We start from the raw sequence: 17749 nt of genomic DNA on the forward strand, positions 1-17749 counted from the left end.
ATGCCTATTTCACCCTTTCCACTCCTACCTTAACCCTACCTCTAAGCGGAGATTGGCACCCTCTTGAACGCAACGTGGTGCCCCTGCTCGTCGGCGGCTCTCTCTCCTATCCCTAGAATTCCCTAATTATGACACTAAGTAGAGTTTCCGGATTATACCCCTACAAAACACATACCATACAAAAAACCATGCACTATCAATACAGCATATAACCAACCAAGGAATTCTAAATAAAAACCGCGACCACACAAACTCTGTCTAGTACACACTACAACAATAATCTGTGTCTCTAGGAACAATGGGACAGCTATAACATATCCCGAGAGTAATCTCTGCCTGCCAGCGGAGGTTGGCACCCTCTTGGACGCAATGTGGTGCCCCCACTCCTTGGCAGCTCTCCCTGATATCCCTAACAGTCGTTTATTCAATAGATTACAGGGAGCAATGCGTTGTCAACATTCCATATATAAGAAAACTGCCCTAAGCCACCGGCCATCTTATGAAAAATGGCAAAATGTTCAAATGATCTAATTGTCCCAATAGGGTCTCCAATTCTGAGTCCCAGCAACAAGATGTCCTTAATCAGAGATTTTTTACTTTCTCTAAAAATGCCTATATGTTCAACCCTATTAATATCCCTTCAATAGGGAGTGTTTTTATTATTATTATTATTATTATTTATTATTATTTACAGTATATTCTCAGCATGCCATTCCAAGCACATTTAAGGCATTAAATATTGCAACACTCCCTTTAACATAGAGTTGAACCTGTGTCTATACACAGTTAATACTCCAAGTATATCTATAGATTAAATACCTGTTCAAAACACGTGATGATTTTATAGTGCATCCTCAGCATACCATACCAGGCATATACAAGGGACTAAATATTGCAGCATGTCCTTTAACATTGGGTTAAGCACCAGGTTAGATATTCCAGCATGCCCTTCAATATACGGTTGGACCTGTGTCCATATATAATAAGCACTATTGCACCGTGCCCCCTAAAGTAGGTAAAAAGATAATAGAATAATAATGCCAGTAGATACTGGTAAACTTATCTGCACTTAGATCTCACCTCGACGCGTTTCCCTCCAGTGATACAGTTCCTCAGGAGGCATGTGGGAATATCTGTGTATCCATAACATCCAACTTAGATGTAGCGCCTGGTTACAGGTGTAATTATCTATATGGCCAGTATGTCTTTAAATAGTAAGAAAACTAACCCTTTATTTCAGGGTAAAATCACATGAGAAGAGCCATAGGGCTCATAATTAACAAGCTGTCTCCATTTTCAGTGAGCACTGTTATGACCTGGTCGTCAGGACAATAATGGACCTGGTGGTTAAGAGCACACGGAATGACCTGATAGTTACTGACAATATAGGACGAGCTCTGGGACGTGGGAACTCTGCTGACCGCAATCCCTAATCCTATCAACCACACTAGAAATAGCCGTGGATTGCTCCTAACGCTCCCTATGCAACTCGGCACAGCCTAAGGAACTAGCTAGCCCTAAAGATAGAAAAATAAAGCCTACCTTGCCTCAGAGAAATTCCCCAAAGGAAAAGGCAGCCCCCCACATATAATGACTGTGAGTAAAGATGAAAATACAAACACAGAGATGAAATAGATTAAGCAAAGTGAGGCCCGACTTACTGAACAGACTGAGGATAGGAAAGGTAGCTTTGCGGTCAGCACAAAAACCTACAAAAAGACCACGCAGAGGGCGCAAAAAGACCCTCCACGCCGACTCACGGTGCGGAGGCGCTCCCTCTGCGTCCCAGAGCTTCCAGCAAGCAAGACAACAAAAATAGCAAGCTGGACAGAAAAATAGCAAACCAGAGAAAAACAAGCAGTCACTTAGCTTCTGCTGGGAAGACAGGTCACAAGAACGATCCAGGAGTGAACTAGACCAATACTGGAACATTGACAGGTGGCATGGAGCAAAGATCTAAGTGGAGTTAAATAGAGCAGCCAGCTAACGAATTAACCTTGTCACCTGAGGAAGGAAACTCAGAAACACCCACAGCCACCAAAGTCCATGGACAGAACCAGCCGAAGTACCATTCATGACCACAGGAGGGAGCCCGACAACAGAATTCACATCAGTACCCCCCCCTTGAGGAGGGGTCACCGAACCCTCACCAGAGCCCCCAGGCCGACCAGGATGAGCCAAATGAAAGGCACGAACCAGATCGGCAGCATGAACATCAGAGGCAAAAACCCAGGAATTATCTTCCTGACCATAACTCTTCCACTTGACCAGGTTCTGGAGTTTCCGTCTCGAAATACGAGAATCCAAAATCTTCTCCACCACATACTCCAATACTCCAACTCCCCCTCAACCAACACCGGGGCAGGAGGATCAACGGATGGAACCACAGGTGCCACGTATCTCCGCAACAACGACCTATGGAACACATTATGGATGGCAAAAGAAGCCGGAAGGGCCAAACGAAATGACACAGGGTTGATAACCTCAGAAATCTTATACGGACCAATGAAACGAGGCTTAAACTTAGGAGAGGAAACCTTCATAGGAACATAACGAGACGACAACCAAACCAAATCCCCAACACGAAGTCGGGGACCCACACAACGCCGGCGGTTAGCGAAACGTTGAGCCTTCTCCTGGGACAATGTCAAATTGTCCACCACATGAGTCCAAATCTGCTGCAACCTATCCACCACAGTATCTACACCAGGACAGTCCGAAGACTCAACCTGCCCTGAAGAGAAACGCGGATGGAAACCAGAATTGCAGAAAAACGGCGAAACCAAAGTTGCCGAGCTGGCCCGATTATTAAGGGCGAACTCAGCCAACGGCAAAAAGGACACCCAATCATCCTGATCAGCAGAAACAAAGCATCTCAGATATGTTTCCAAAGTCTGATTAGTTTGTTCGGTTTGGCCATTTTTCTGAGGATGGAAAGCCGAGGAAAAAGACTAATCAATGCCCATCCTAGCACAAAAAGATCGCCAAAACCTCGAAACAAACTGGGAACCTCTGTCAGAAATGATGTTCTCCGGGATACCATGTAAACGAACCAAATGCTGGAAAAATAATGGCACCAAATCAGAGGAGGAAGGTAATTTAGACAAAGGTACCAAATGTACCATCTTAGAAAAGCGATCACAAACCACCCAAATGACCGACATCTTTTGAGAGACGGGGAGATCCGAAATAAAATCCATAGAAATATGCGTCCAGGGTCTCTTCGGGACCGGTAAGGGCAAAAGCAACCCACTGGCACGAGAACAGCAGGGCTTAGCCCGAGCACAAGTCCCACAGGACTGCACAAAAGAACGCACATCTCGTGACAAAGATGGCCACCAAAAGGATCTAGCCACCAAATCTCTGGTACCAAAGATTCCAGGATGCCCAGCCAACACTGAACAATGAATCTCAGAGATAATTCTACTAGTCCATCTATCAGGGACAAACAGTTTCTCTGCTGGGCAACGGTCAGGTCTATCAGCCGGAAATTTTTGCAGCACCCGCCGCAAATCAGGGGAGATGGCAGACAAAATTACCCCCTCTTTGAGAATACCCACCGGCTCAGGAACACCCGGAGAGTCAGGCACAAAACTCCTTGACAGGGCATCAGCCTTCACATTCTTAGAGCCCGGAAGGTACGAAACCACAAAATCAAAACGGGAGAAAAATAACGACCATTGAGCCTGTCTCGGATTCAACCGTTTGGCAGACTCAAGATAAGTCAGATTCTTGTGATCTGTCAAGACCACCACGCGATGCTTGGCTCCTTCAAGCCAATGACGCCACTACTCGAATGCCCACTTCATGGCCAACAACTCTCGATTACCAACATCATAATTGCGCTCAGCAGGCGAAAACTTTCTAGAAAAGAAAGCACATGGCTTCATCACCGAGCCATCAGAACTTCTTTGCGACAAAACAGCCCCAGCTCCAATCTCAGAAGCATCAACCTCAACCTGAAACGGGAGCGAAACATCTGGCTGGCACAACACAGGGGCAGAAGAAAAACGACGCTTCAACTCCTGAAAAGCCTCTACAGCTGCAGAAGACCAATTGACCACATCAGCACCCTTCTTGGTCAAATCAGTCAACGGTTTAGCAACACTAGAAAAATTAGCGATGAAGCGCCGATAAAAATTAGCAAAGCCCAGGAACTTTTGAAGGCTCTTCACAGATGTCGGCTGAGTCCAATCGTAAATGGCTTGGACTTTAACAGGGTCCATCTCGATAGTAGAAGGGGAAAAAATGAACCCCAAAAATGAAACCTTCTGAACTCCAAAGAGACACTTTGACCCCTTCACAAACAAGGAATTCGCACGAAGGACCTGGAACACCATTCTGACCTGCTTCACATGAGACTCCCAATCATCCGAAAAGACCAAAATATCATCCAAATACACAATCAGGAATTTATCCAGGTACTCTCGGAAGATGTCATGCATAAAGGACTGAAATACTGATGGAGCATTGGAAAGCCCGAATGGCATAACCAGGTTTGTTTAATATGCACAAGATTATACGCCCCTCGAAGATCTATCTTGGTGAACCAACTAGCCCCTTTAATACGAGCAAACAAATCAGACAGCAACGGCAAAGGATACTGAAACTTGACTGTAATTTTATTGAGAAGGCGGTAATCAATATAAGGTCTCAAAGAACCATCCTTCTTGGCCACAAAAAAGAACCCTGCTCCTAACGGTGATGACGACGGGCGAATATGACCCTTCTCCAAGGATTCCTTTATATAACTCCACATAGCGGCGTGTTCTGGCACAGATAAATTGAACAATCGGCCCTTAGGAAACTTACTACCAGGAATCAAATTAATTGCACAATCGCAATCCCTATGAGGAGGTAGGGCACTGGCTTTGGGCTCATCAAATACATCCCGATAATCCGACAAAAACTCTGGAACTTCAGAAGGAGTGGAAGACGAAATAGACAAAAATGGAACATCACCATGTACCCCCTGGCAACCCCAGCTGGACACAGACATAGATTTCCAGTCCAATACTGGATTATGAACCTGTAGCCATGGCAACCCCAAAACGACCACATCATGCAGATTATGCAACACCAGAAAGCAGATATCCTCCTGATGTGCAGGAGCCATGCACATGGTCAATTGGGTCCAGTACTGAGGCTTATTCTTGGCCAAAGGCGTAGCATCAATTCCTCTCAATGGAATAGGATACTGCAAGGGCTCCAAGAAAAAACCACAGCGCCTAGCATACACCAAGTCCATCAAATTCAGGGCAGCGCCTGAATCCACAAATGCCATAACAGAATAGGATGACAAAGAACAAATCAGAGTAACGGACAATAGAAATTTAGACTGTACCGTACTAATGGTGTCAGACCTAGCGAACCGCTTAGTGCGCTTAGGACAATCGGAGATAGCATGAGTGGAATCACCACAGTAAAAACATAGCCCATTCCGATGTCTGTGTTCTTGCTGTTCAGCTCTGGTCAAAGTCCTATCACATTGCATAGGCTCAGGCCCATGCTCAGATAGTACCGCCAAATGGTGCACAGCTTTACGCTCACGCAAGCGTCGATCGATCTGAATGGCCAAAGACATAGACTAATTCAGACCAGCAGGCATGGGAAATCCCACCATGACATCCTTAAGGGCTTCAGAGAGACCCTTTCTGAAGATTGCTGTCAGGGCACATTCATTCCACTGAGTGAGCACAGACCACTTTCTAAGCTTCTGACAATATATCTCCGCTTCATCCTGACCCTGACACAGAGCCAGCAAGATTTTCTCTGCCTGATCCACTGAATTAGGTTCGTCATAAAGCAATCCAAGCACCAGGAAAAACGCATCAACATCACGCAATGCCGGATCTCCTGGCGCAAGGGAAAATGCCCAGTCTTGAGGGTCACCACATAACAAAGAAATAATGATCTTTACTTGTTGAACAGGGTCACCTGAGGAGCGAGGTTTCAAGGCAAGAAACAATTTACAATTATTTTTGGAATTCAAGAACTTAGATCTATCACCAAAAAACAAATCAGGAATTGGAATCCTAGGCTCTGACATCGGATTCTGAACCACAAAATCTTGAATGTTTTGCACACTTATAGTGAGATTATCCATCAAAGAGGACAGACCTTGAATGTCCATGTCTACACCTGTGTTCTGAACCACCCAGATGTAAAGGGGAAAATAGAGACAAAATACACTGCAAAGAAAAAAAAATGGTCTCAGAACTTCTCTTATCCCTCTATTGAGATGCAGTAGTACTTTGGGCCACCTGTACTGTTATGACCTGGTGGTCAGGACAATAATGGACCTGGTGGTTAAGAGCACACGGAATGACCTGATAGTTACTGACAATATAGGACGAGCTCTGGGACGTGGGAACTCTGCTGACCGCAATCCCTAATCCTATCAACCACACTAGAAATAGCCGTGGATTGTTCCTAACGCTCCCTATGCAACTCGGCACAGCCTAAGGAACTAGCTAGCCCTAAAGATAGAAAAATAAAGCCTACCTTGCCTCAGAGAAATTCCCCAAAGGAAAAGGCAGCCCCCCACATATAATGACTGTGAGTAAAGATGAAAATACAAACACAGAGATGAAATAGATTAAGCAAAGTGAGGCCCGACTTACTAAACAGACTGAGGATAGGAAAGGTAGCTTTGCGGTCAGCACAAAACCTACAAAAAGACCACGCAGAGGGCACAAAAAGACCCTCCGCACCGACTCACGGTGCGGAGGCGCTCCCTCTGCGTCCCAGAGCTTCCAGCAAGCAAGACAACAAAAATAGCAAGCTGGACAGAATAATAGCAAACCAGAGAAAAACAAGCAGTCACTTAGCTTCTGCTGGGAAGACAGGTCACAAGAACGATCCAGGAGTGAACTAGACCAATACTGGAACATTGACAGGTGGCATGGAGCAAAGATCTAAGTGGAGTTAAATAGAGCAGCCAGCTAACGAATTAACCTTGTCACCTGAGGAAGGAAACTCAGAAACACCCACAGCCACCAGAGAAAGTCCATGGACAGAACCAGCCGAAGTACCATTCATGACCACAGGAGGGAGCCCGACAACAGAATTCACAACAGAGCACACATACACACAGTGAGCCTGCATGGCTATCGTATCGTACTGTATCATGGGAGGGAAATGCGTCGAGGCAAAATCTAAGTGCAGGTAAGTTTGCCAGTATATACTGTAAAACACTCCCTATGGAACGGATATTAATAGGGTTGAACATATAGGCATTTTTAGAGAAAGTAAAAAATCTCTGATAAAGGACATCTTGTTGTTGGCACTCAGATATCGAGACCCTACTAGGGCAATTAGATCATTTGAACATTTTGCACTGATTCTCCTTGTTTAATTTATTCAAGTGATAGTCTGAAAATACCTATGAGCCATTTTTCATAAGATGGCTGGTGGCCTAGGGCAGTTTACTTATATATGGAATGGTGACAATGCATAGCTCCCTGTCATCTATTGTATAAACGACTGTTAGGGATATCAGGGAGAGCCACCGAGGAGCGGAGGCACCACATTGCATCCAAGAGGGTGCCAACCTCCGCTGGCATTACTCTAGGGATATATTATAGCTGTCCCATTATTCCTAGAGACACAGATTATTGTTGTAGTGTGTACTAGACAGAGTTTTTGTGGTCACGGTTTTTATTTAGAATTCCTTGGTTGGTTATATACTGTATTGATAGTGCATGGTTTTTTGTATGGTATGTGTTTTTTATGGGTATAATCCGGAAAGTCTACTAAGTGTCACAATTAGGGAATTCTAGGGATAGGAGGGAGAGCCGCCGACGAGCTGGGGTGCCACATTGCGTTCAAGAGAGTGCCAACCTCCGCTGATAGGCAGGGTTAAGGTAGGGGTGGAAAGGGTGAAATAGGCACATCTACAGTTAGGTCCATATATATTTGGACAGAGACAACATTTTTCTAATTTTGGTTATAAACATTACTACAATGAATTTTAAACAAAACAATTCAGATGCAGTTGAAGTTCAGACTTTTAGCTTTCATTTGAGGGTATCCACATTAAAATTGGATGAAGGGTTTAGGAGTTTCAGATCCTTAACATGTGCCACCCTGTTTTTAAGGGGACCAAAAGTAATTGGACAGTTGACTCCAAGGCTATTTCATGGACAGGTGTGGGCAATCCCTTCGTTATGTCATTCTCAATTAAGCAGATAAAAGGCTTGGAGTTGATTTGAGGTGTGGTGTTTGCATTTGGAAGGTTTTCCTGTGAAGTAAACATGCGGTGAAAGGAGCTCTCCATGCAGGTGAAACAAGCCATCCTTAAGCTGCGAAAACAGAAAAAACCCATCCGAGATATTGCCACAATATTAGGAGTGGCAAAATCTACAGTTTGGTACAGCCTGAGAAAGAAAGAAAGCACTGGTGAACTCATCAATGGAAAAAGACCTGGGCGCCCACGGAAGTCAACAGTGGTGGATGATCACAGAATAATCTCCATGGTGAAGAGAAACCCTTTCCCAACAGCCAACCAAGTGAACAACACTCTCCAGGAGGTAGGCGTATTAATATCCAAATCTACCATAAAGAGAGGACTGCATGAAAGTAAATACAGAGGGTTCACTGCACGGTGCAAGCCACTCATAAGCATCAAGAATAAAAAGGCTAGACTGGAAATTGCTAAAAAAAATCTAAAAAAGCCAGCATTGTTCTGGAAGAGCACTCTTTGGATAGATGAAACCAAGATCAACCTCTACCAGAATGATGGAAAGAGAAAAGTATGGTGAAGGCGTGGTACAGCTCATGATCCAAAGCATAGCACATCATCTGTAAAACACGGCGAAGGCAGTGTGATGGCTTGGGCATGCATGGCTGCCAGTGGCACTGGGTCACTAGTGTTTATTGATGATGTGACACAGGACAGAAGCAGCCAAATGAATTCTGAAGTATTCAGAGCCATACTGTGTGCTCAGATCCAGCCACATTCAGCAAAACTGATTGGTCGTCGTTTCATACTACAGATGGACAATGACCCAAAACATAAAGCCAAAGCAACCCAGGAGTTTATTAAAGCAAAGAAGTGGAATATTCTTGAATGGCCAAGTCAGTCACCTGATCTCAACCCAATTGAGCATGCATTTCACTTGCTAAAGACTTAACTTAAGACAGAAAGGCCCACAAACAAACAACAACTGAAAACCACTGCAGTGAAGGCCTGGCAGAGCATCAAAAAGGAGGAAACACAGCGTCTGGTGATGTCCATGCGTTCAAGACTTCAGGCAGTTATTGCCAACAAAGGGTTTTCAACCAAGTACTAAAAATGAACATTTTATTTAAAATTATTGAATCTGTCCAATTACTTTTGGTCCCTTTAAAAACAGGGTGACACATGTTAAGGAGCTGAAACTCCTAAACCCTTCATCCAATTTTAATGTGGATACCCTCAAATGAAAGTTAAAAGTCCGAACGTCAACTGCATCTGAATTGTTTTGTTTAAAATTCATTGTGGTAATGTCTATAACCAAAATTAGAAAAATGTTGTCTCTGTCCAAATATATATGGACCTAACTGTATATCCCAACCTACCGATGATCTGGTCTAGCATGGTGGGTCAACAGTAACCTGGTGTTACATTATTGTTTTTATATTTGGTTTGGTTTTTTAATAAACTTCATAGACTTTTATGGTATTAGTTTTTTTTGTGAGCCTTGTTCTATACTAATCCGGTCGATATAGCAAATAAATTTCCTTATGTCAAGCCACTCATAACCAATAGACAAGAAAAGCATCTTACCTGGGTCAAAGAGAAAAAGAACTCGACTGTTGCTTAGTGGTTGTTTTCAGATCAAATTAAATTTTGCATTTCATTTGGAAATTAAGGGCCCAGAGTCTGGAGGAAGAGTGGAGAGGCACACATTACAAGCTGCTTGAGGTATATAGTGAAGTTTCCACAATCAGTGATGGTTTGGGAAGCCATGTCATCTGCTGGTGTAGGTCCACTGTGCTCTATCAAGACCAAAGTCAGTGCAGCCATCTACCAGGATATTTTAGAGCACTTTGTGCTTCCCTCTGCTGGCAAGCTTTTTGGAGATTTAAATTTAACTCTCCAGCAGGACTTGGCACCTGTCCACACTGCCAAAAGTACCAATACCTGGTTTAAAAACAACACTATCACTGTGCATGATTTGCCAGCAAACTCGCCTGGCCTTAACCTCATAGAGAAACTATGGGGTATTGTTAAGAGGAAGATGAGAGACACCAGACCCAGCAATGCAGACAAGCTGAAGGCTGCTATCAAAGCAACCTGGGCTTCCATAACACCTCAGCAGTGCCACAGGCTGATCACCTCCATGCCATTATCAAAGCAACCTGGGCTTCCATAACACCTCAGCAGTGCCACAGGCTGATCACCTCCATGCCGTGCCACATTGGTGCAGTAATTGATGTAAAAGGAGCCCTGACCAAGTATTGAGTGTATTTACTGAACATTCATTTCAGTGAACATTTCGGATTTTAAAATCATTTTTCAAGCTAGTGTTATAAAGTATTCTGATATACTGAGATAATGACTTTGGGGTTTTCATTGGCTGTAAGCCATAATAATCAAAATTAACAGAAATAAACACTTGAAATAGATCACTCTGTTTGTAATGACTCTACATAATATATGAGTTTCACTTTTTGTATTGACAAACCAAAATAAATGACATTTTTGATGATATTCTAATTTTGTGAGAAGCACCTGTATATGGTCATCTGCACCATATAACCCTAATATAAGCATACATAGGAAGTGTTTATCATTTTTATTGGGAGTCATGTACATAAATCTTTCCACCCATTTCAGGCGATATTTTAGAGTTTATATTTCCATTTCAACAGTTCACTTAGTTCATAAAACCCTGTGATGGTCTTAGTTGAGTGAAACATTTTGAAGGTCTGAATCCTGCTGCTATAATGCAAAGTTTAATATGCAGCTATATTAAATAATTTTTAACTCAGAATTGTTTTATGCATTATTATATTATTTACATATAGCATCAGCAAAGTTATATATTTTAATAAAAATACAAATGCAATTACCACAGATGATGATCTAATGCACTTTGTGCAGAAAGCCAACTGCATGATTTGTAATTAACTGGAAATAAAACTGAAAGTCCACTTTAAAAAAAAATGTTTTTTTACGTAATGGAATAGTCAATAACATAAAAATTAGATTCAAATGTGCAAGGCAAAAGCTACTTGCTTATATTTACTACTGCATACAACCACACTCACTATTCATACTTAACAATTAATAAGATTTATGTGAAATATTTTGCATTAGAGTGTGATGTTACAGTTTTATGAATATGTAAGTATTGACCACAATGAATTTATAATCATCAGTTATATTATTCACTGAACAAATATCTCATTTTTTTTACTTTAGTGAGTCAAGGAGGTGTACCAACAGCTGCAGACATGTGTCCAGATCCTGGCATACCAGACAATGGAAAAAGAAGTGGCTTTGATTTCAGGTGAGGTCATACTTTAAAATCTAATAAATAGCTTTGTTTGTATCCAAAACGAATATAAATCTGACTAGTTTTATTTTAAAAATTAAAGGAAATCTACATCAAAAGAACAAGGGATACTGAAAATGCTGACACCAAATAATCTTGTTACATACTTTTTTTCTCATAAGTTTCTTAACATTTCTGCCTTATTCACATTCTCAAATAAAAGTCATTTGTGGTCATGTTTTATTAATATATCTTTCACCTTGGACAAGTTTTCCTAAAAGAGTCATTCACTTTGTTTCTACGTCTTTTGGTTTAACAATAGTGCTGATATGCACAATGTTTCGGTTATACATAGCTTAGAATGCATATCAATGTGTTCTTACATATTAACAGTATCTTAACTAATATTGTGGAAATTTATGTTGCTTGTGAATATGCATAAAGTGTAAATTGAATCTATTTAGTTATATAAAAATGTAGGCATATAGCAGAAATATATACTGTATATTCTGCTCAAAAAATGAAGGAAACACTTAAACAACACAATGTAACTCCAAGTGAATCACACTTCTGTGAAATCAACCTGTCCAGTTAGGAAGCAACAGCAATTTTGAATCTATTTCTCCTGCTGTTGTGCAAATGGAAAATGCAAGAGTTGGAAATGACAGGCAATTAGCAGGACAACCCATATAAGGGTGTGGTGCTGCAAGGGGTGACCACAGTCCATTTTTCTGTTCTCATCCAATTTGGCTGCTGCTTTGGTCATGTTTGCATTTTATCATTGATCTCACCTATAGAGGTGCTATACAGAAGCATGAGGCAGTATCTAGAACCCACATAAGTTGCTCAGGTAGTGCAGCTCATCAAGGATGGCACATCAATGTAAGCTGTGGCAAGAGGGGTAGCTGTGTTTGTCAGCACAGTTTACAGAACATGGAGCAGATACCAAGAGACAGGCCAGTACACCAGTAGACATGTAGGTGGCTTTAGGAGGGCAACAACCCAGCAGCAGGATGGCTACCTCCTCCTGTGTACAAGAAGGAACAGGAGAAGCAATGCCAGAGCCCTGCAACATTATCTACAGCAGGCCACTGACATTCATTTGTCTGCTCAAACTGTCAGAAACAAACTCCATGAGAGCGCTGAGTACCCAACGTCCACAAGTGGGTGTTGAGCTTAAAGCCCAGCACCATGCAGGGCAATTGGCATTTGCCAGAGCAATTTGACATTGGCGCCCGCTGCTCTTCAAGGATGAGAGCAGGCTCACACTAAGCAAATGTGACAGAGTCAGATGGAGAATTTTCTGCTGCCTGTAACATCCTCCAGCATGACCCATTTGGCAATGGGTCAGTAATGATGGTGTGAGGCATTTCTTCAGAGAGCCATACATATGATAGCCAGATGTACCCTGACTGCCATTATGTAATGGGATGAGATCCTCAGACCCATTGTGAGACCATATGCAGGTGAAGTGAGCCCTGGGTTTCTTCTGATGCATAACAGAGCTAGCCATCATGTGGCTGAAATGTGTTTGCAGTTCCTGCATGATGAAGGCATTGATGTTATGGACTGGCCTGGCCGTTCCCCAGACCTGAATCCAATCGAGCACATCAGGACCTCATGTCTCGTTCCATCCACAAATGCCACATTGCACCACAGACTATCCAGGGGCTGACTGATGCTTTACTCTAAGTCTGGGAGGATATTCCTTAGGAGAACATCCATCGCCTCATCAGGAAAATGCCAGGTGTTGTGGGGAGGTGATCTGGGCACGTGGAGGCCACACACACACTACTGAGCATCATTTCCTTGTCATGAGTCATTTCCACTGAAGTTGGATCAGTCTGTAATTTTATCTCCCACTTTCATTTTGAGCATATTTCAAATCCAGACCTCCATGGCATATACATTTTTATTTACATTGATCATTTTTATGCAGTATTGTTCTCAACACACTCCACTATATAATGAATAAAGATTTGCAACTGGAACATTTCATTCAGAGATATATAGGATATGGTATCTCAGTGTTCCCTTTCTTTTTTTGAGCAGTGTATACATATATATACACTGCTTAAAAAAATAAAGGGAACACTAAGATTGCGTTAAGAACAATACTGCATAAAAATGATCAATGTAAATAAAAATGTATATTTATACCCACAGATGGCCCTTGCTGATGTGACGGTTTCATGAAAATGGCCCAGTTGGTGGACTTTTCCACCTTCTGAGTTGCACCTGGTATGCATGACCCTCCCCTGTAATCCTTGTTGATCTCTTCTGACAGTGTTGTCTGACTGTAATCTTTTAAGCAAGTCTTAAGGTACCTTCACACATAACGATATCATTAACGATACCGTTGCTTTTGGTGATGTTGCAACGATATCGTTAAGGAAATCGCTATGTGTGACAGCGACCAACGATCAGGCCCCTGCTGTGCCATCGTTGGTCGCTGAACAAAGTCCAGAACTTTATTTCGTCGCTGGATCTCCCGTGGACATCGCTGGATCGGCGTGTGTGACACCGATCCAGCGATGTCTTCACTGGTAACCAGGGTAAACATCGGGTAACTAAGCGCAGGGCCGCGCTTAGTAACCTGATGTTTACCCTGGTTACCATCCTAAAAGTAAAAAAAACAAACACTACATACTTACCTACCGCTGTCTGTCCCCGGCACTGTGCTCTGCACTCCTCCTGTACTGGCTGTGAGCGTCGGTCAGCCGGAAAGCAGAGAGGTGACGTCACCGCTCTGCTTTCCGGCCGCTGTGCTCACAGCCAGTACAGGAGGAGTGCAGAGAAGCAGAGCGCCGGGGACAGACAGCGGTAGGTAAGTATGTAGTGTTTGTTTTTTTTACTTTTAGGATGGTAACCAGGGTAAACATCGGGTTACTAAGTGCGGCCCTGCGCTTAGTTACCCGATGTTTACCCTGGTTACCGGCATCGTTGGTCGCTGGAGAGCGGTCTGTGTGACAGCTCTCCAGCGACCAAACAGTGACGCTGCAGCGATCCGGATCGTTGTCGGTATCGCTGCAGCGTCGCTTAATGTGAAGGGGCCTTAACACAATGGCCCTCTGGCATGCATGCACTGAAAACGGCATGTCTGCCTCCGACATGAGAGAATGAAATTTCTCGTTGTGCGTGGGCCAAGAAAGGTGCACAGTCAGTATATCATGGTGTACAAAATGTGTTTCATGTGAGGGTCTTGGGAAAGGCATCTGGACATGAACTCTGCCATGTGTGGCAGACTACAAAGAGTCAAACGTTCAGTGTCCTCACCAGGAAGAACACTGACCATTCTCTCTTCCTCATGACACATATCTTCCTCCTCTTCCTAGCCTCCTCCTCCTCTTCCTCCTTCTCTTCAGGCCATGCATGGTGGACAGGCATGAAGCTGGGATTGAGAGTCCCCCTCTGTGGCGCAGACCAGAAACTCCTATTCCTCCTCATCCTCCTCCAGAGTCTGACTCTGTCCCAGACTCCATCAGGTTAACCCAGTGTGCCTTCAGAGAAATGTTGCATCCCTGTGCACAAGAATTTTTCCACATGCCTGTGGATAGGTGGACCTTACCTGTGACTGCACTGGCCAGAGCACAGCTGATACTGTGTAACACGTGCCTATGTAACGCAGGGATGGCACACCAGGAAAAAAAGTGGCAGATGGAAATTGAGTACCGTGGGGCTGCCACCGTCAAGAGGTCACAGAAAGATTAATTTCTCCTAAGCAAGATGACGTTTTCAGAGATACCATTTTTATTTACATTCTTTTTTATCCCTTTTATTTAAATATTTATTTGGCAGTTTGCTGCTAAAGCATTGTTTTTTGCCTTGTTTTTTTTTTTTTTTTACAGTGTTCACTGAAGAGGGTAACTGGTGGGACAATTTTATAGGTTCAATTGTTCCGGACATGGCAATACCAAATATGTGTAATTTTCTCGTTTATTTTAATTTTTACGTAAATAAATGTCGATTGGATTAATATTTTTCTTTATTTATTTTGTGATTTTTTTTTTACTATATTTTTACAATATTTCAATCTTTTTTTTTTTACTTTGTTACCCTGTTCCAGTATGGAACATCATTTTTCCACTGAAAGATTGTTGACTTAATACTAATACTAATCTAATAAAACTTTTGCATAGCAAGGCATTAGATCAACGTCTCATATACAGGGAAGAGGAATGTCAGTTTATGCTCTGAGCGGGAGCTTACAGATCGGGAATTGTTGGCAATTAAGTTGGCCCCCGCAAGAGTGGCGACACCTCCTTGAGGGAGCAGTTCATCAGGTTGTCATCTTCACTGATCATAAAAACCTCACTTATCTCCAATCCGCACAGAGTCTGAATCCCCATCAGGCCCGGTGGCCTTTGTTTTTTGCCCGATTAAATTTTTTCTTCATTTTCGCCCTGCTGATGAGAATGTTAAAACCGATGCACTGTCTAGAGCGTTCCTGCCTCCTGATTCTGAGGAGGAACCACAACACATCCTCAAGACATCTAGGTTAGTGCCCATAGCCTCAGTTAATTTTGCTCGGCTTCCCCCAGAAAGAGAGAACCAAGAAACAATGGACACAAGAGCTCAAAAAATAACAGCTTTATTAAGACAAATTCAAAACATTACAATAAATACATAAAAAACAAATGCGTAAAATGCAAAAGATGAGAGAAGAGGCGAGCCTAGTGCCACGCACAAATACACTAATCCATTAACGAACAAATCAAATGGTAGCTATAAGGTAGAGAGGCCATATATAAGAGCAAGTAAAGATGTAATCAAAACAATGAGATAAGTATTAGCCCAATATTCAATATAGTTGTAGTGTATAATAATACCAGAAAGTGGGCAGCTACACAGGAGATAAAGCTCCAAAGTACCAAGCAAACAGCAGGAAGGTTAAGTAGGTATGTAGCCAAATGAACGGGTGTCACGTTAAAGCATAATATATAGAGATTGCCCCCTTATGGCATATTACAGCTATCTGTGCAGAAATATAAGCGTTATAAATTGTTCCCCCTAGTGGCTCAGTAAGCCATATATTGCACATAATCCCGGGAAGTCCCATGCAAAAAAGGGGGAGACTGAACAGATGCGAAAGTAGTACGTTACCAACCTGCTGCTGCCATGCGTGGAAGAGGAGGCCCCGACGCGCGTTTCGCAGGAGTTGCTTCCTCGGGGGGCACTGTAGGGAGCAGTTCATCAGGTTGTCATCTTCACTGATCATAAAAACCTCACTTATCTCCAATCCGCACAGTCCGCCCGGTGGCCTTTGTTTTTTGCCCGATTAAATTTTTTCTTCATTTTCGCCCTGCTGATGAGAATGTTAAAGCCGATGCACTGTCTAGAGTGTTCCTGCCTCCTGATTCTGAGGAGGAACCACAACACATCCTCAAGACATCTAGGTTAGTGCCCATAGCCTCAGTTAATTTTGCTCGGCTTCCCCCAGAAAGACTCTCGTGCCCACTTCAGACCAGAGTCATGTCCTTCTGCGAGGTCACTCTTCCAATTTGGCCGGCCACGCTGGTCAGAGAGAGACTCTGCATCTCATCTTCCATTAATACTGGTGGCCCACCATAGGCAAAAGATATCCAGGAGTATGTCATAGCCTGTCCTGTGCCCGCAACAAGACAGCTAAACATCTGCCATCCAGGCCGCTGTTACCTCTTTCTATTCCTTCAGCTCCCTGGCAGCACATCGCGATGGACTTCATTTCAGATCTTCCCATCTGTTCCGGCTGTTCTGTTGTCTGCGATGTGGTGGATTGCTTCTTGAAGATGGCTCACTTCATTCCGCTACCTGGTCTTCCGTCTGCTCCGGAGCTCGCTGTCCATTTCATTCAGCACATCTTTCATCTTCATGGGTTTCCTCTCCACATTGTGTCCGACAGGCGTGTCCAGTTCACCTCCAAGTTCTGAAGAGCAGTTTGTAAATTAGTGAAAGTGGAAATGGACTTTTCTTCTGCATACCATCCTCAATCCAATTGGCAATTGACTGGATTGCTGTGTCACTTTGTCAATGCGCATCATGATGACTGGGTCAAGTTGCTGCCTTGGGCAGAAATCTCATATAATAATCAAGTAAGTGAATCCTCAGGAAGATCTCCCTTTCAGATTGTGTTTGGACTCCAACCCAGGATCCCTCTTCCCATTTTGTAGTCTTCGTGCGTTCGTGCAGCTGACACCTTTACAGACCAATTCTCGAAAGTGTGGAGAAACACCAAGGTTGCCTTGGAGAAAGCCTCACAATGTATGAAGAGGCATGCGGACAAAAGA

At 43.2% G+C, this 17749-nt stretch overlaps 1 protein-coding gene across 1 annotated transcript in view; it reads left to right on the forward strand.

Annotated features, from left to right (window-relative positions):
- CSMD1 (CUB and Sushi multiple domains 1) overlaps window positions 1–17749 on the forward strand; it is a 3308788-nt gene that overhangs the window by 2025444 nt on the left and 1265595 nt on the right. The window contains exon 8 of the mRNA XM_069726899.1: window positions 11411–11498. Coding sequence (XP_069583000.1) covers window positions 11411–11498 — 88 coding nt within the window. The remainder of the gene's footprint in view (window positions 1–11410; window positions 11499–17749) is intronic.

This window comes from Ranitomeya imitator, chromosome 5 (genome assembly GCF_032444005.1).
Source record: "Ranitomeya imitator isolate aRanImi1 chromosome 5, aRanImi1.pri, whole genome shotgun sequence".
Lineage (NCBI taxonomy): Eukaryota > Metazoa > Chordata > Amphibia > Anura > Dendrobatidae > Ranitomeya > Ranitomeya imitator.